Source organism: Vicugna pacos, chromosome 19, assembly GCF_048564905.1.
Source record: "Vicugna pacos chromosome 19, VicPac4, whole genome shotgun sequence".
NCBI lineage: Eukaryota > Metazoa > Chordata > Mammalia > Artiodactyla > Camelidae > Vicugna > Vicugna pacos.
Genome location: NC_133005.1, coordinates 24,675,263 through 24,694,675, shown reverse-complemented (window position 1 = coordinate 24,694,675; position 19,413 = coordinate 24,675,263). Strand labels below are relative to the sequence as shown.

General features: G+C 52.7%; 1 protein-coding gene across 4 annotated transcripts; it reads right to left on the bottom strand.

Moving 5' to 3' along the window:
* Window positions 1–1,769: 1,769 nt before the first annotated feature.
* On the bottom strand, window positions 1,770–16,194 carry BPIFB6 (BPI fold containing family B member 6). 4 transcript variants are annotated; one of them, XM_072944032.1, is made up of 18 exons: window positions 16,133–16,167; window positions 15,880–15,950; window positions 14,555–14,612; window positions 13,792–13,898; window positions 12,441–12,540; window positions 11,291–11,395; window positions 10,656–10,805; window positions 10,433–10,496; window positions 9,922–9,982; window positions 9,052–9,143; window positions 8,131–8,307; window positions 7,271–7,324; window positions 6,738–6,911; window positions 5,872–5,939; window positions 4,410–4,455; window positions 3,103–3,166; window positions 2,616–2,692; window positions 1,771–1,956 (listed from the first exon to the last, which is right to left on the bottom strand). In XM_072944032.1, exons 4-18 carry the CDS (start codon window positions 13,889–13,891, stop codon window positions 1,924–1,926), a joined length of 1,365 nt encoding a protein of 454 aa, XP_072800133.1. In that variant the 5' UTR covers window positions 13,892–13,898; window positions 14,555–14,612; window positions 15,880–15,950; window positions 16,133–16,167; the 3' UTR covers window positions 1,771–1,923. The 4 variants fall into 4 exon arrangements, with proteins under 4 accessions (XP_072800135.1, XP_072800133.1, XP_072800132.1 ...); XM_072944031.1 differs by lacking the exon at window positions 15,880–15,950 and having other exon boundaries at window positions 16,133–16,194; XM_072944034.1 differs by lacking the exons at window positions 14,555–14,612; window positions 15,880–15,950; window positions 16,133–16,167 and adding an exon at window positions 13,432–13,632 and having other exon boundaries at window positions 1,770–1,956.
* Window positions 16,195–19,413: the final 3,219 nt, after the last annotated feature.

Here is a 19,413-nt window from a genome sequence, read left to right as displayed (position 1 = left end):
TGAACATCCACAGACAGGATTAGGGGAGTGGAGGGGGCGTCTCTGGCACGCCTAGGGCCAGGCATCAGCCACCCACAGATTACCCAGGTGTCTGAATCTGCCAGGCAGCTCTCAAAGCCACCATTGTCCCAGAGCTGGGAGGTGGTGGGATTAGGGCCAACAGTGAGGGAAGAGGGGATGGCCCTGGCATCCGGGCCAAGGCCAGGAAGGGGCCCTTCTTCCTCTGCGACATGGGCCTGGGCCAGGCTGGGCCAGGCTAGGCCCGGCTCACTTGCCAGGGCCCCGTGGGCTCTGACCAGGCCTCTGGCCATATCACACCACCCACAGACACTGCATGAGGCCAGACACGGACCCTCTACCCTCACAGACCCACTCTGATGGAAACAGAGACCTTCTGAGAGATGCACACACCAACACAAGGACACATGGACACGTGAGGCCAGCGTCCCCATAATTTTCAGGGCTGGAGCACCAGCCAATCATGGAGGACTCCAATGTATATACATATATATTTTTTCCAAAGCTATGTGTTTTGTTTTTGTTATTGGGTTTTTTTTTAACACTTTAGCAAATGATACTGGTTTTTCAGGGTCCACTTGGAATACATTTATTTTAAATTGTATTTTTAACTTAGTTATTTGTAAACATACATTTACTTTAAAAAGAGTTAATTTGAAGAATAGCATCAGTGTGAATCCCAGGAGAGGTGATGGGGTAGGTAGGACACAAGCAGGAGCCAATCCTCACATGAGTGTCGGCTGTGAGCGTGGAAACACCCCAGTGCAGCTGGCATCCGAGTGACGTGGGAAGACGCAGGCACGGACGGACACCAGAGGTCTCTCCACAACTGGACACTCATGTCTGCACAGACGCCCTGGCCTGCCCTGAGCCAGAGGCCATTTATACACCGACACGTGTTCCAAAATGCACACGCCAGCACGTGGTCACACACAGTGACTCTCCACAGACGCTCCAGCACCGACATGCCTGTTCACATCTTGCTCAGCCTCACAAACTCACCTGTGGCTTACTGAGCACTTACTGTGTGCCAGGCACTGTGCTAAGCATTCTTCATGATTTGATTCATTTCATCTTCATAGCAACCTTGCTGAGCTTGGGACTGTCATCATTCCCATTTTACAGGTGAGGAAACTGAGGCTCGGAGAGATAAGTGACTTGCCCAGGGCACACAGCAGTGAGGAGGCTGGGCCAGGATTTGAACCCAGACAGACTGACTCTAGAGCCTGAATTCCAATCTCAGCTGTATCCCCTGAATTGTTAGATTCCACTTCTCTGAGTCCAGCCTCCTCATCTGTGAAGTGGACACATCTCCCTCAACTGTTGGGAGGATGAGAGGAAGTGACGTGGGGAGAACTCCTGGGAGCACACTGGGCCTTCTACAGGCTCCCTGTGAGTCAGTCGTCCTCATGTTACCAAGATTTGGGGGCAAGCAGCTAAGGTGGAGTGGGAAGAGCTTGTTAAACTGTGTGACCACGGGCAAGGGAGTTGACCTCTCTGGGCCTCAATTCTGTCTCTGCAAAGTGGGGACAGCAGTGGTTGCCCTCCTCTCCTAGGGTTATTGTGTGGATTAAATTTAATGGTACAAGTAACGCCCTGAGCATGGCATTCAGCAGTTACTCAATACATGCTCAAGACTGCCCCTCAGATCCCAAGCTGCTCTTAGTCCCCAGAGCCCACTGTAGGGGAGAAAAAGACACATCAATTGGCTACAAATAAAGAGGTCAAAGCACCACATGTTTGTAAGGACCTTTCTCCTGTTTATTGCCAAGCCCCTGCCCAGACCTGCCCTGCCCACTCATCATCAAGGGAAGCGGCCCCAGTGATGGGGGGCCAGGTGGGCTCCCCCGCAGCGTGTAGCCAGTTGGTGGTGTGCAGGCAGCTGGCAGGCAAATCCTGCCCTGGTCAGTCCAGCTTCAAGTCCAGCACCAGGGCATTCTGGCAGGAAACAAAGGGCCAGGCTAGGGCATGGCAGCTGTGATAGGACCACCCAGGCACAAGATGGGATGGGCCAGAGTGTGGCCAGGAAATGAAATCAGTGTGGTGTTTAAGAGCAAAGGATGAATTAGGCTGGCCTTCTGACCCTTCACCTCTCTAAGCCTTAATTTTCTCAACAGTCAAGTGGGGACAAGCACCCCTACCTCCTGAGTGGAGAGATAAAATGAGAAAAATGCCCATTGAGTGCTCCAAGTACAATGCTTGGCATGCAACACAAAACTGATGTTTATTGAGTACTTACTGTCTGCCTTTGGGCGAATTATCTCAGTGAATCATCACCATAGCTCTTGGAAGTGGACACCCTATTATCACCCCCACTTTAGGCACAGAAAATAGAAGCATTGAGAAAGATGAAATGACTTTCCCAAAGTGGCGGCGAAGGAGAGTAGCAGAATTCAAGTTTCCTCTTGGGGACCCCTGGCCCAGCGGACCCCCAGTTCTGAGGGGCAAGGTCTGGCTCAAGGGATTGGCAGGACTGTACTGATGGCCCCTGCCCCCTTCAGCGCTCCTCCCTTCAGGTGGAGAGAAGCCAACTTTCGTTCATCGTTCATTGGCCGAAAATACTGGCTGACATGGCCTTCCCCCACTCCTTTCCTCACCTCTACTATGTTCAGCTCTGCCAGGTTGTAATTCATGTCCAGGAAGTCTGGAAGTGGGAGTCCGACTTGGAGCACATCTGAGGAATACAGGAAGAGTCATTTCAGCCAGCCTGCTCTGCAACTGAGGAGCGGCTGCCTGGAGCAGTGTAGTGGGAAATAGTGCACTGACTGATTCACGATGTCTGCCAGCTGCTTGAGCCTAGACTGAATGTTAGATTTATATATTTATATACATGGTCTAGGTCAAGATCTGACTCACCGTGTGGAGTCAAGGGTCAGAGTCCAAGTTGTAGGAGGGGGTCTTTGTCCCCAGGTAAGTGACATTCAGCTGACATTAGCCTCAAAGATTCAGCAATGACCATCCCCTCCCTTCTAGTCTCCCCCATCTGGGGCTACTGGAGAGGCTTGGAGACCACTCAGGTGGCATCTCTTCCTGCTCAGAATGCTCCCGGGCACCAGCAAAATCAAAGCCTGTTGGAGCCCTCACCATTGATGGCTGGGATGTAGGCTTCTTGCAGAAAATCAGTGATGAAGCCTGTCAATTCCTTCTCCTGGGGGAGAGAGAGGGAAAGAGAAAATACCCTCATCCATCGTTCAATTAAATTCTACAGATTTTTTCAGCGCTGTGGATCGGGGGACCACAGGAATGAATATTAGAGACATCAAATCAAATCACAACTGTGTCTGAATGTTAGACTGTAGACCGATGCCCTTCACCTCTGCTTAGTCCTTGTGAAGGAGTATAAAGCAAACTAACAAACTGGCTTCCCTGATGTGAACCAGTTTGCTGATTCGTTCTTTACTGAGAATAACTTTAACCCAGAGGCTACGCTCCAGGAAGGAGAAAACAGGCTGATAATCTTGGAAGAATGGACAGACCCTCCGGAGTTCCTCTTGAAGATTCGTTGACTTGAAGAGGGTTGGAGCACCCAGTAAAACACCCTGATTATTATCACCTTCTCTGCTCCATCCAGTTTTTCTATAAAACCTCAAGACCCCAACCCCAAGATGGGCTCACAGTCTTTAAGTCACTAGCCTGCTGTGACTCCCTTTGCCGGACAAAGTAATAAAGCTGCTCTTTTCTGTGATCCCAAAACTCTGCCTCTGATTTTGAATTTGCTTTTTGGGGTACAGAGGCTGATTTTTCTATAACACCTCTTCCGGTCACATGTGGACCTTGGGTCATGTTGAAGGTAGGCAGAATTCAGGAGACACAGAGTGGCCTGTGGACCCTACCCTTACTCCTACAGAAAACTCAGTAGCTTTGATGAGTCATTCATTCCCCGCCTTTCTGCACCTCAGTTACCCTATCTGTGAAAGAAGAATACAATAGCAGCTGCTCATAGGGTTTCCATGAGGATTCTGTGAGTTTGGGTAAAGCACACAGCACAGAGTAAGTGGTCAGTAAGTAGAGTCGCTGGTGTTGTTTTAATGATGATGATAGTGATTATTAGCGAATGCTGGGTCAGGTTCTGTTTTGGGGCCCGAGGCTACAGAGACTAATAAAAATAACAGCTGGGCCAACCAAGCCAGTTCAGGCTACTGCTATGTGTGACAATGCTTTTCAGATCAATCTAAGGAGATGTCCAGATTCTATCCAGAAAAGAAAACAGAGATTCAGAGAGGCTAAGCAATTTTTCCAAGGTCACACAGCCAGTCAGGGGCCCCAAGTCCCACAGTGATCTAGTCTGTTCACTCTGCCTCCACTTCAGAGCCTTTCCCTGCAGCCGCAAGGGAGAATAGGTCTAGTCTTGCCTTTAAGCCAGACCCGGCAGAAGTATTTGAGACACTTACATTGTAAGCACCAATCGATGAAGACCCCCGGGACAGGCTCAGTAATCTGCAGAAGAGAGGGGAATAAGGAGGAGGAAGGGCAGTCAGAGCACTTCCCTGCCCCTGGAGAAAAGGGATCTCAACCCCCCAGCCCCTCCCTGATGAAGAAGTCCTCTACAGCTTCTCACCAGGTGCTTGGAAGCCTGCTTACATGCTCCCTATAATGGAGCACTCACCACCTTTCATCACAGACATTTTGTTTCCCACAGCACAAACCACTGCCTCCTCTCATTGTTCCTGACTCCTTCCTCTGGGACCCCAGTCATGTCCACTGCTCCCACCCAAGGCCAGGTAGGCAGAGGGTTTGCAGCTCAACTAGTCAGTCCCAGATTTTTGCAGGACGTAGGATTGAGGCCCTCTCCATGGCCCCCTCCCTGGCACAGCCTCCAGTGGGCCCTAATACATCTTGGCACCAGAACAGGCCACCTGATGGTCATCTGGTGGCACTATCTTCCCAATATCTGTTCTCTATTCCAGTAACACACCCTCCATTTTCCACCCTCATTCCAAGGCACTTAGGAGGGCCTGAACCCAGAGACCTCAGGCTGAGCACATGACCCCAGCCTGGCCAATCAGAGCATTATATCTCTTGAGTCACTGTGATTAGCTTAGGGTTGGTCATGCGATTCATGCTAGGCCAATGAGAAGCAGCCTTGGGAATCCTGTCAAAACTATCAAACAAGAGGCCTCTCTCCTTGTTGGGGTCACTTTGCCACCACTTGAGGGGAGGCTGCCTGAGAATGGCCAACAGAGTGGACAGCAAAGGCCAAGGGATGAGGAGACAGACTGTGAGAATTCCATGCAGCTAGATCCAGCCATGCCTGAAAGGGATATCTATCTCTAGAGATTTTAGTTGAGTCTAAATATTCCCTTTGGGGTTTAAGACAGTTAAAATTGGAATTGTCTCTACAATTGAAAGAATCCTGGCCTAATGCAAGTCAGATAAAAAATTAGGACAAATACAAAAATTCATGAACAACTGAATGGAAAACTGGCCTCACACATAGAACTCTATAAATGTTAGTTGTTATTATTATAAAGAAAGGAATCATGGAGGAGGTGGCATTTGAGGTGGGTGTTGAGTGGCAGGAGGCATTTGGATGGCATGGGTAAAAGCCTGTTAATGGCAAAGGGGACATGGGCCCACGATCAGACTCACTGTGCAAGAGCCTAGAGGAACCGCGGGAGCAGTGGCAGAAGAATTTGAGAAGGACTTTGTGTGCCAGGCTAAGATTTGAGAAAAAAATCATACAAACAATGGGGAGCCATTGAGGGTTCTAGAACAGGGATAGTGACCAGAGTAGCCTTGCAGTGTGGGCCATGCTGGATGGATCAGAGGGAGACCCTGAAGCAGGAAAACAAGTGGTGTTGGAAGTGCCCATGCAAGGATACAGGGATGCCAGCGTGGGCAGCAGACTCCTACCTGTCCAGAGAGGTGGCCATCTGCAGTCGGTTCTCACGAACTGAGTACTGGATTTTCAGGTTGAAGTGCTGACATGGGGGGAAGCGGGGAGAAGGCAGTGGGTTCCCCATCAGGTTTGGTAAAACCAGAGGCTTTACCACCTCCCCAGCATCCCCACCACTGCCAAGACAAAGCAGGGGTCTTCCTCTCTGCCCATCCCTCCTTCAGGAACTGAACGCAGCAGTCTCCCCATGCCCCCAGCCCAGGGTCTTCATCTTCCCTGTACCTAGCCCAGGAGAGCACAATCAAAAGTCCTGGCCTATTTGTAGGTCCCTACAAACACCATGTTACTGCTCCAGGTCTTTGCGCATCCTGTGACTCTATCTGGAGTGCCCTCCATCACCAGCCTCTCCAACAGCAACCCTTTTCCTGGCCAGCACTTGCCCAATCTTCAAAACATAGCTCAGGCATCACCTCCTCTAGGAAGTCTTCTGTGATTTCCTCAAACTAGATTCAGGATCTCTTGAGGCTCCTATAGTTCCCTGGGTGAGCCCTTCACTACCCTTATAGATGCTATTGAATGTTGGAGGAAGGAAGGAAAGAAAAAAGGGCAGGAAGGGGCCAGGAAGGGGGCAGGAAGGAGGGAGGAGAAAGAAAGGAAGGACTAAATTTTTGACCCTCATTTTGTTGATTTCTCTAGACATTCAGAGTTTCAACAGCAGAGCCAAAAATCAGACATTCGGTGACGGTGCCCAGCAGGTTAGACTCATATCTCTGGGGTTAACTAAGATCCCTTTAATCCAAAACCTGGCTATCAGCTAAAATCCTACCCTCCAGCCTCGAATATCCATGAGACTGGACCTAAATGGGAAACAGATTCCACTCACAGTTTCCAGGAGAAAGAGGGGTGCAAGGGCCTTTCCCGGCTGCTGAGCAGCAAACATCTCCATGGTGCCATGGAGGTGCAGCAGGCTTTTGCCGGTCTTCATGGTGACCTCGAGGGGCTTGTTTATCCTGATCTGGGTCACCAGGGGTTTCCGTTTGGGATAGGCCTCAGCCACCTACAGAAACCAGGAGACTTCCCTCAAGGCCAAATCTCAGACTGGTGGCTTCAGTTGAAACCAGGAGTCCGTCACAAAATGCGTGATTTCTACCTTGGATGCAGGAAGCACAATATGCAAAGGCTGGGATGCATCAATCAGGAAATAAAAGAAACAAAACAATCTGGCTATTTCTACATTGGACATAAAAAGTACAATGCAAAAAGCCGGGCTCTTTCTGTGCTGGGTCCAAAGGGTAATTTATGGAGAAGTTGGGATGATTCCACACTAGCCAAGGGAGATGTGGCATTGAAAATCCCTGTCCCTTTGCCTGGAGAACAGGGCAGGGTGTGGTGATCACAGGTAGCTGGGGCACTCACTTCAGGGATGAAGCGAGCCAGTGTCTCAGTGGTTTGTGGGGGCAGTTCGCCAATCTACAAAATAAAAGTCAAAGTTAGGAATACTGAAGAGTTCCCTGAGCCTTCCTAACAGACATCTCCTCTGACTCAATAAGGTATGTCTTCTGAGATTCCTTCACCAAAACCTTGCTCTTTGATTAAGTAGATAATGAGCTCCTGGGTAGCCCAGATTGTGGCTCATACCTTTCAATGCTCATAGCTCTGAGTACAAGATCACATGCTGAGAAAGTTTTGTTGGATGAAAAAGCAGGAAGATAGATGGGAGAATGGGTGGATGTGATGGAGGAGAGGGGGTAGGTGAATGGATTTGTGGATGGAGAAATGGATGGGGAAAATGGATAAACAGATAAGTAGGTGAATGGTTGGGTGGATGGATAGATGAGTATTTGCACAGGGAAATGAATAATAGATGGGCAGGTGGATAGGTGGATTGAAGGATGATAGGAATAATAGATGGGAGGATGAGTGGATGGGAAGATGGTGAAATGGTCTGAAAAATGGATGGGAGAGTAGATGATGGATGGCAAAGTATACGGATGGATGATGGGTGCATGGATGGGAGGGTGAATAAAGGGATCAACAGAGATGAATAAATGAGTGGATGATTGGACTGAGGGTTGGATGGATGCATGAGTAGGTGGTGGTTACATGGGCAGAGATGGTGGATGGTGGGGTGAACTGATGATAGAAACCCAAATAAGTCCTGGCATCTCTCAGTCCTAGCATTGCCAACAACCCCAAGATAATCCTCAGAAGGCCGGCTCTGGCAGGTACTGTCATTACAGGGGGACAGATGTGGGGCGTGGCCACTGGCAGCTCACCGTCGTGTCCTGGACATTCACATCAAAGGACTTCTGCAGGAGAGCAAGCTCTGCCGTGAGGAAGGCGGCCGAGAGCAGCAGCTGCGAGGAGCCTTCAGCATAGTCCTCGGGGAACTCGAGGGCCTCCCCGGCATCAGCAAGCTGGATGATGCTGCCCTCATGCTGCTGCACCACGGGCTGTGGGACAGCCAGCGGGGAGACACTCGGCTTTGGCCAGGAAGGACTGTGGCTGGGGCTGAGTCTGTAGTACTAATGGCGCTCAAACTGGCCCCACGTCAGCAAGTCACAAGACGGTAGAGCCAGAGCAGGCTACGGGGGTCAACGCTCCCAGTGTGCAGACGGGCAGACTGAGGCCCAAAAGGATAAGGGAGTCAGTTACTAAACCACTAGCAGTCCCTCCTAGGATTGCTTAAGTAACCTCAGTTAATCGGACTGTGGTAGGAGCCCTCATTTACACAGAATGTGTTTCTAGTCTCAGGAGAAGGAGGTAAACGGAAAACAAGGTGGGCCCTGTAAGAACCTCGCTAGAGGAAGAATTCACAGAGGGGTGAGCGCTTGAGGTTTTTCTTCCCATTCCTGGAAGATGCATTCACCTAGGTACCTAGGGCTCTGGAGACCTGGGTGAGAACCCAACCCTGCCACCAACTCACGCTGGAATTCTAGTCAAGTCCTGCCTCCCTCCTGGGCCTGGTGCTTCCCCCCGTACAATGACAGGGTACGGCACTGGGAGTAGCAGGCAGCCTGGGGAGAAGGTGTGAGTGTGGAGTCAGCATCCTGGAAATCAGCTCAGGACTCAGGGTTCACGTTAGGAGCAGAAAGAGGCAGGGACCCTCCCACCCTCCGCGGCCTCAGTCCAGCTGCCTGCCCTCGTGGAAGCAGCCCCCACCGCTCAGGCTTGTGAGACCCCAGCCTGCTGCTTACACTAAAGTCCACTTGAATGTAGCTGGCTGTGGTGGTTGGTATGGACGTCAGGACATATTTGACGGTGCCCATCTGGCCCACGGGCATGGGGGCTGTGTAAAGAGGAAGTTTCACTCAGAGAGGCACCAATCTGGGGCCAACCCAGAGAAGCCGGCACCAGCCAGCTGCCCCCTGAGCTTGGCCTGGGCACCAGGAACCCAGGCCCTCTGTGTGACACCAGGCAGATTGCATCTCTGGGCCTCAGTAGTTTCACCTGCAGAATGGAGGCAATGATGCCTGGCCTAGAAAATCACATCCCTCAGCAGGCACAGAGCTGTTCCCCAGGGGCTGTCATAGCTCAGTTCTCACAACAGACTGGCAGGGCCAGGATTATTGGCTCTATTTTACACATGCACAAACAGGCTTGGAGGAGTGAAGTGACTTGTCCCAGGCCACACTGCTGGGCACATGAGCCAGTTTTCTTCAGTCCCAGCCATTGAGCTTTCCTCTCCCCCACCCTGAGGAGCCCTGGAGACCCCAAGATGATGAAGGCAGAAGATCCCCTTGGCAAAGGAAAGAGTGGAGATTACCATTGGGGTTACTATTCACGGTGCAAGGTTTGTGGAAGAGCCCGCAAAGGCTGCTGCCCTTAGAGTCTGGGGGTGATGGATAGAACACTAGATGGAGGGCTGAGAGGAAAGGACCCCAGAGTCCCTCAGGGCCTTAGGCTCCCCATCTGAACAATGGGTGGATGGCTGGACTCCATGACCTGAGACCACCTCTAGTCCCAAGGCTGGGCTGGGAGCAGACACTTGAATGGGGAGTCAGGCATCAAAGTCCAGCCGTCCTGCCATCCCCATGTGGGAGCAAGGCATGGCTAGGGCTGCTCACCATTCGCATTGGCCCACTTCTTGTTCACATATCCCAGGACCGCATCGATGGCTGGACACATCTGGAAGAAGAGACGGCGCTGGGCAGAGGGGGCCCTGTGTGGAGGGCCTCACTCCTTACAGCTGAATGTTACTCCACAGGGATACTCAAGAGCCCTAGTGGGGCAGGGACTCGAGGAGGAAACCAAAGCCACAAGCCACACAGGAAGTCAACAGCAGAGCCTGGACCAGGAGCCAGATCTCCTGACGACAGCCTGCAGTCAGTGAGGGCACGTTCCCCCAGGGACTGGTACTCTAAGCAGGGATGGCAGTGGTGCTGTGCAGGCTGCCATTTCCTCTTCCCACGCTCACAGCAGACATCACTAGCTGATCACTTTCTCCCACTGAGCCAGCCACAGCCTCAGGATCCTCCTCAGCCTCCTTTGATCAGGATCAGACCCAAGATGAAATGCACTTGCCCTGGTCGAAGCACTCTCGTGGATGAAGGGCGGAGGTTTGCTCTGGGCACTCACCAGGCCAGGAAGAACTTTGTGTAGGGTGCTGTCCAGGAACTTGTTGATCACCTTAGGCAGCATGCTAGACACAGAGGATTGGGACAGGGGAATAGATGGCAGGAAGTTAGGCATGGGACATACAGGGACATGGCTAAGGAAGTGTAGTGGCTCAGGAAGTGGGATGCTGAGCCCGGATGGCAAGGTGGACCCAGCCTTCCTCCCCAGCCACGGAGCCCCTCACTTGCTGGGCAGGTTTGTCTTCACGCTGACCAGGATGACCTCACAGCCCTCGCTCTTGAACATGGGGAGGCCCATCTCCTCATCCTGCAGAAGCCGGTTGGTGGCTGTGATGTTCAGGACCACGATGATCTCCATGTTCCCACCCATGAAGCTGGAGGAGGGGGCAGGCAGGCATCATGGGCACCTCTGCCATTGTGGCCACTAGCCCTGTCTCCTCTTTGCCCACAGTCTCAGCAGCTCTGAGAGAGGAGAAAGGGTGGAAGACCATCCCACAGGACAGAAAGCATGATGGGACCTGCCCAAGGTCGCACAACCAGCCTTTCCACTCCCCTCTTACTTTGGTGAACTCCTGCACGTATTTCAAAACCCTGTTCTGCTCAGCTGTCATCATCTCGCAAAAGCCTTTTCTAATCCCTGACCCCTGCACTCTGCCAATGCTTTTTCTGTTCCAGGCCAGTCCCTCAGTCTGTGATCATCTGTGTTCAGGTCTGGTTCCCATCAAAGGTAGGAACCAGTTTTGCATCATCTCAGACCATAGCCCCCAGATGGTACACAGTAAGTACTCAGTAAGTGTGCATATCAGAGTGAGACAAAGAGATCATTATCCTTTCCTTCTCATCTCCCCACCATACTCACCTCTTGCCAGTGATGGTCATGCCCGTGGACACACACTGGAAGATGCCCACCTCAGGTACGAAGTTCAGTGTGATGACAGGCAGCTGCACATCCTTCACCTTCAGACTGGGAGAGGCAGACAACCAAGCAATGAGAACTGGAAAGATGAGACCCAGGCCCTTAACCCACTCCTCTACTCCTTTTAAGGGAGGCCTTGGATAAATCCCCCATCCCATGTCATGGGGATAAAGCCACATTTGGGACCATCGTGAAACGCAGACAAAAGGCTGGACCAATTTGTACACTAAAGCACTCGTCATGTGTAAGCTGGGACACCTGGCCTTGTGATGTTGGGCTGCTCCCTTCCCTGCTGTGGGCCTCAGTTTTCCCATTGGCAAAAATGGGGATGTTTGCTCAGATCAGGGTTTCTCAACAGTAACACTATTGACATTTGGGGCAGAATCATTCTTTGCTGTGTGCTGTCCTGTGCACTGTAGGGTGTTTAGTAGCATCCCTGGCTTCTGCCCACTAGAGGCATAGATGCACTCCCCTTCCCCGACCCCATGAGTTGTGGCAATCAAAAATGTCTCCAGACACTGCCAAATGCCCCTTGGAGGCAAAATTACCCCTGCTTGAGAACTACCAGTCAAGATCCAGGGTAGCAAATTTGTGGCACGTCTGCACCTGCCTGTCCTGAGCTCTTGGCAGACATTGCTAACTGATCACAGTCCTATTTCCTGCTAAGCCCAGAAAGTGCCTCAAAACCCTCCCCAGCACATCATTCCAGGCAGGCCCACCAATCAATCCCATATGACACTTGCGCTGAAACCATTTTGCCCCTGTCATTAGATGATTGTTTCCAGAGGATTTTGCATTCAGTTTCATGTACATTCAGTGAGTTCCTGCTGCATGTAGGGAGTTGGAGTTTGACTTTCCAACCTCACTGCCCCCTCTCAATGGCCCTGTTCGCAACAGGCCTGAAATTGTCCCCAGTGGATGACTGAGGCCCAGGTGGGAGCAGTGACCTGCCCAGGGTCACACAGCAAGCCAGCAGCAAGGCCGGGAAGAGGCCCCATGCCCTGCACCAGCTGTCCCACCAGCTCTTTCAGGCATCCCCTGCCACCCTCTCTCCTAACTGCCACCCCGACTCTGAAGCCCCTCCCCTGCTCACTTAGTGATGCCCTTAATGGGTTTCATCCCCGGCCGTTTTTTGCCCGCCTCAGCTGCCATCTTCTCCAGGATGTGACTCTCATCCATAGCGTTCTGGACCTCTGGAAAGGGGGAGGGTCAGAGAGACACTCAGCTGGGCTCCTCACTGCTTCCCTGCCCTGGGGCCAGTCTCTCGGGCATCCCAGAGATGAGTCATGCCTGCCTCTGCCCTCTTCCAACCTGGAGGAGAAGACAGAGTCACTAGAGTGATGAGGGCCATGAAAAGCCCAGGCAGCTGGAGGAATCACATGAGGGGTTTGGGCCAGGAAAGGAAGAGCCAGGTAAGGCTTCCAGGAGGAGGTGATGTGCCAATTGGTCCTTGAGGGAGGAGTAAGATAATAAAAGAGGCAGCTCCCAGCAGAGGGCCCAGCAAGTGCAAAGGTGGGGAAGAGGGGAAGGAGGTGGCACAGAGGAGGAGGAGTGAGAAATACAGTGTAGCTGGAGTGGGTAGGGACAGGACAGGGAAACTGGAGCAGTTTCAGGAGGCACATCATGGAGGCCTGGAACCCCAAGCTGCAGTGTCAACTTTATCATGTGGCCCAGCCGCTCTCAAACTCGGCTGATTAGGGAATTCAACTGGGAGCTTATTTAAGTGAAGATTCTGTGCTTGAAGCCAAGACATTCTGATTCCCCAGGACTGGAGACCCCCAGTCCCAAATGACACTGACACATGCCTGAAACACTCCAGAATGGTCTCAGGCTAGTTCCCAGAGGAGACAAATACTGAGCTGATGAAAATCATTAGCCCTTTGCACCTGGGTGTGACTCCATTTTCTTTAGGGTCACACAGCTGGAGATGGATGATACATTTTACTAAAGGGTCCCCAGGGCATTTTTATCTCACACATCATCTGATCCAACCCAAAAAAGGACTGTTCAGCCTATTTTACATTTCTTTACACTTTACATTTGCAGATGAGCAAACAGCAACACAGAGAGGGTAAGTGACTTGCCTGAGGTCACACAGTAAATTGTTGGCAGAGCTGGAATTTGGCTCATTGTCTGTCACCCCTACAGCCCACTTGTGGATGCCAACCCCTGCCCTCAGGGCCAAGGAGAGGTTCCAAAGAGAAAGGATTTCCAGCTCTGCCTCCAACTTGCAGGGGATCCTTGGGCAAATCAGCCCATTTTCTCTGGGACTCAGTTTCCCTCCTCTGTAAAATGGAAGAATAATAACATATTGCTTATAAGTTGATTTTGAGGATCATAGGATACTCAAGTCTATGCAAACACAAGCAGACACTACCTACCACCTACTCCCTTTCCCACACTTCCCCCGCCCCCCAAGCCCCCGGCCCAGCCTGCCAGCTCACCCCGATTCATGATGTCCATGCCCAGTCGCAGCAGTGCCCCAGGGTCCGCTCGTGCGGTGGTCAGCAGGCCGCAGAGCACCAGACACAGGATTCGCAGCATGGTTCACCTGTGTCACAGGGCCTGAATTGGGTGCAGCCCACCCTTGGTTCCCTTGGGGACCTCCCCTGCTCCAGATCAGACAGGGCCCCTGGATGATCTCAGGAGTCCAGGAGTTTTGGACCGTGTCCCCCAGAAGGACCAAAGAGTGTCCAGATTAAATACAGGGCCTCTGGGGTCACCCCAGGCAAGTCACTTCCCTCTCTGAGCTTTGATTTCTGCGTCTCTGGGTGTGATGCGTTCTGAACAGCTTGCTTTATGGGGTTGGTGGGAGGTTTAGCTGCAGTTTTTCCTGAGTCCAAGTGTGGCTCATGGTGCAATGCTGGGGCTATGGAGGAGATTCCAACTTGGTCCAGACTTCAGGGACTCCCATGGCAGTGTGGGAATGGGGGAACTCCCTGCTTCCCTAACACTGGCACGACAGCCAGTGGCATCTGCCTCCTCCTCCAACTCAGAACCATTTCTAGAAATCTCAGCTTACAGCCCCTTAAGCCACCTTGAGACCTCGCCTCACCAACAAGGAAACGGAGGCACAGTCTGAACCCGACCCAAGGTCTCACAGCTGGTGAGTAGGGACTTGAATAAAAACCCCAGACCCTTCAAAATTCCAGGAAAGCCCCCTCCCACCTCTGGATCCCCAGACACCCCTTCTTAATTACTACTTACCAAGACCTGAAATTCTCTCAACCAGAGGCCAAGTGTTTATTTCCAATTTGAGCTGTGGCTGAAAAGAATGGTGGAGGGTGGGGATGGCGTGGCCACTGGGCCTGGCCTTGTCACTGGAGAGGGAAGATTCCAGATGGACTCCTACTGACAGTGGGCTCGGCCACCGAGGGCTCCACTTATCCGCAGAGGCAGGTGCCTACTGAGCCCGTGCCTGCCTGCGTTCATTCACTCAACTCACATTTCCTGAATACCTACTACGTGCCAGGCAGACCAGCCTACAAAGTACACACGGCAGAGATAGTCCTGCTCCTCCTGAATCTTGAAGCGAGGCAATTAAATGGGATACAGTGTGTTTGGGGGTGGGGAGGGGTGGCCAGGGAAGGACTCTCTAAAGAGGAGATATTTAGGCTGAGACTTAAAGGATAAGAAGCAATCAGCACAGAAAAAGCCAGGGAGACCTTCACGCCTACAGTCAATATTTGCTAAATGAAAGCATGATTGATTTGTCTCTGGTCCTATCCAATTTTTAAATATCTACCTTGGCTTGAAAATAATCAATTTTGATGTTTCCTCAGCCCCCATGAACACATACACGTGCGCCATGGAAATGCCGGGCACAGGCACACCCAGGGCCAAATCTCTGAAGGTCATCCTGTGGTGGGTGGTGGAGTTCAGGGCCAGGGCGGCAGGGCTGGAGGGGGCTGGGTAAAGGTCTCCTCCGGCCCCGCCCCATCTCCCAGCTGGGGAGACCGAGCCCCAAGACTGGTTCCCTCTTTCCCAGGCCAGAACAGATGCCAGGTGTTAAGGCCACTTGGAGAAGGTTTTTTTGCCCTCTTACGGTTAATGAGCGGCTCGGGGTATACAGCTGTGCAGGTATTTCCGGGCAAGTGGTTAATGCCGGGGTTTTGTTTCTGACTGTGTTTGTGCTTTTGCCTAAGCTTCCCCTCCTTCTTACAATGCCCTTCCTCCACCCATCTACTACCTGCTTGTCCCTCAAGTCCTAATTTCAGTCCTTGCCTCCTCCTCCAGGAAGCCTCCCCTCAACCCCCAACCACCCCTAGCTTCAAAGATCAGTTAGAATCTGACTGTATACCTAATCCATCCCACCCCAAAATGAGTGTTTCCTGCTTCTCCACCCCCATCGTCAGCTCACACATTTTCCTCCACCTGGAGTGCCCCTCCCCCGCCCTCAGCTTGAGAAATGCTCCTAGATGCCCCCTACCCCCCCACCACCATCCCCTCATTGCCTCATCTCAGCTCTGAGCTCCTGCAAAGCAGAGCCTCCCTTGTCTCCCGTTGGCCTCAGTTGGAGCCCAAAGAGACACCTCAGATCTGCTGTCTCCATGACCTTGCCCAAGTCCTGCAGCATCTGAGGATTGCGATGTCCGGTGGCTTCCTGTCAGGTGAGGAACACTGTGTGAAGGACATAGATCCAAGCCCTGGTTCTGCCACCCAGTTGCTGTGTGACCTCAGGCAAGTTCCTTGCCCTCTCTGAGCCTCAGTGTTTTCATCTGTAAAATGACAAGGCTGAATAAGACACTCTCTGGGGAGCGTTCCACAGGTAGAGCCTCTCCTTACCTTGCCGAGCTTGGGGTTGTCTTGCCGGTGACTGGCCCCTGCCTCCCCACCCTGGGACGAGGAAGCCCTTATATTTGGGAGCCTGATTAGTTGCTGGGATAATTAAGGGTTTAATAAGGCCCAGATAATTATCTAGAGGCCCAAAGAACAGGAGCCCTGGTGCTCACGTGATGTTTCAGTCTGTTCCAAGGTAAATAGCACAGAGGACGAGGGTGGCTGGGGTGGCTGGAGAGCCCGGGAGCTGCATGAGGGCAGACACTGGGGAGGGGGCGCGGTCGCTGGTGCAGGGCAGAGGGCATTGGGCTCACATTTCCTCCTCCTCTAGACTCAGTGCCTCCCACAGGGCTGGACACGCAGTTGGCACCCATTCATTCCTTTCACAAACATTTATTGAGGGCCTACTGTGTGCCAGGCCTGTGCAGGTGTTAGGGATGCCTCAGTGAACAAGGCAGCTGGGGTTCCTGTCCTGAGAGGGTGCCTGGAGACTACGAGGGGGACAGGCACTCCGCGAGTCAACAACACAGAGCCAGGTCAGTCCTGCAGAGATAAGAGTGCTGGAAACCACTGACCCAGGGGTGGGACGAGGAGAGGAGAACCAGGTTATCACGGGTAACGTCAGAGCCCAAGACCCCTGGAGTGGGGGATGTTGCAGCTGATGCCTGAGGGGTGAGCAGAGCCAGCTCTGCAAGGCAGGAGAAAGGTGTTTCAGGTGGGGAGTAGGCAAGTGCAAAGGCCCAGGGGCATGGGCTGGACCATCAGCACTGGATCCCTCTGAGACTCACAGTGGGCATGAGGAGTTAATGGCCCAATGCAGTATCTTCAGGGGAGACCCTCCTGGAGGAGATGCCAAGAGGTGATAAATGCTGGGGCAGGGGCTTTCTCTCAAGGTCCAAATCTAGAGGGCAGTGAAGGCAGGATGACCCCAGGTCCACACAGTGAGCTGGCCACAGAGCTGGGGCTACGCCCCAGATCTTGGAATGCCCAGTCTCTGCTCTGCTCTGCAGGAGGCTCTCTCAGGGGGCCTGGCTGAGGCTATCTTGAGGGTGATGAACAGTCTTGGGGGTCTGCTGGAGGACTGGGGTTTTCCTCCTCCACCCTCAAGAAGCCCACAGGTCTGGAAGATCAAGGAAATGTCTGTGCCCATTGTATACAAAGGGCCACTGAGGCCAGAGAGGGGGCCTGAGGACCTGCCTGAGGTCCACAAGGCTGAAGCCACCTTGAAATGGGGAAGAAGGACCCAGGTCAGCCCAGCCAGTCTCCATCCTGATCCAGGCCCTGAGCTGGAGGAGCCAGACTACAGATAGCATCATTTTATCCCTGCAGATCCGCCCCCACAGACAGAGTGACCAGCAGGCCCCACCTCCTCCTCACATGCAAACCCGCCCCAGTGTGCCTCCAGTCACCCAGCCTCCCCTGCCTCCCCCAGGGCCATTCTAGGTACGGGGTGGGGGGGGGTGGGCAGGGAGGCAGGAAGGACATGGGGTTGGGGAGCCTGGAGACATCCCTTTGTGTGAGTTCAGGGATCTGGGCCCCAGTCCCAGTCACTTGCCCTCACCAGCTGTGTGCCTGCAGTGGCTCCTCCAACCTCCCTGTTTTATCCTCTTTATGATGAGGGGGTAGAATAATAACAGTAATTCTGAGAGGGAAAAGGACAGTCGCGTCCCTGAGTTCAAAGTAAAGTGTCCCCAGCCCAGTTCCAATGGCCAGAGAGGAGGCAAGCGCCCTAAAAATACATTAAGGAAACAGAGAGTCTTTCCTGGGGCTCTGGGTCATCACATGGCTTCAGGGTTCCCCGGGAAGACTGGTCCAGCCAGCTTGTGACAGGAACCACTGGAAGCCCTCGGACCCAGCTCTCCCGGTGCTACTAACGCTGCTGACAATGATAATCAGAGGGCCCCTTTCTGTGCATCTGACCTGAGCCAGGCAGCGTGCTGAGTGTTTGATACGCACATTGAAGTCCATTTAATCCTGACTACCCTATGAGGCGGGCACTTTGGTAAACTTCTTCACTTTACAGATAGAGAAACTGAGGCTCAGGGAGATACAGCCACTTGCCCAGGGGGAGACAGCGAGTCATAGCACAGCCAGGAGCTGAATCTGGATCCAAGGGGCTCCAGAGCCCAGACTAAGACCTGCCAAGGCACCACCAGAGGGGTGCTGCCTACCTGCCTGGTCCCTGCCACTGCTCCAAATCCTACCACTCTTCCAGGACCAGCTGCGGCTTCCTCCTCCAGGGAAACTTCCCAACCCCCTTCTCCCCCACCTCTGCCAGCCCTGAAGCTCAGTGCCATCTTTTTTCTTCCTCACAGACCCAATAAGGGTGATTCCCAGGCCAGCAGCCCCACCTGCCTACGGGGATTGGGCTCCACACGGCTTCCCAAGCTCAGAGCTGGGCAAGGCTGGGCTAGAGCTCCAACATCACACGTGCAAGCAGCTCACTGACCACATACTTATTATGCATTTGCTGGATGCGGGGCTCTGGAAAGTCAGAGAGGTGTAGTTGGGGAGGGAAGGGGCAGACACCAACAACCATCCTCGGAAATTGAAGGACGTGAGTCACCATGGCAGAGGGGTTGCATGAGGCCTGGGGAGACTGCATTTGAGCTGGGGGGGGGGTGTAGGGGAGTAAACTGGTTCAGATTAAGGTGGCCCAGATGGAGAAAAGAGTGAGGTCAAAGGCCAAGAGCTAGAGAGGAAACATGCAGGGTGCACATTCAAGGTGAAGGGCGGGCGGAGCATGGACAGGTTGGAGGTTGGAGGTTCATGAAGGCGTCAGACCTGAGAGGTCATGGCAGTTCATTGTTGCGGGCTCTGAATGTACCCTTCCGTGTAAGTCTCTATGTAGGAGAGAATTCAGAATTTGTTTTAGCCTCCTTCGGAATGAGCAGGATACTAACCAGAGGGCACATGGAAGGGAGGTGGAGGGGAGGCCTGGTAGAGGAGGGGGCTTCCTGTGATTTCTGGAGGGGTTGGGGTGAATGGTGTGGATGGGAGAACAGCCACTGAAGCCGGTCCCCAGGGAAACATACACAGACCATGAATCCTGTGTATCTAGGCAGGAAGGAATACTATCTCCCGCAAAGAGATTGGCTTATCAGAGAGAGAAAATCACATGGCTTTGTCTTGCCAGTATTTGTGTCCCTGGGTTTTCCCTAGGCCATCTTGTCGCGTGTGACGTGGTGGGTTTAAAGAGCTTTCAGCAGGAAGAGGAACTGGATGTGTTCAGTGAGGCCAAAGGCCTGGGAGGCAGATCCTGCCTCCTCTGAACAAAAACTCGCTTG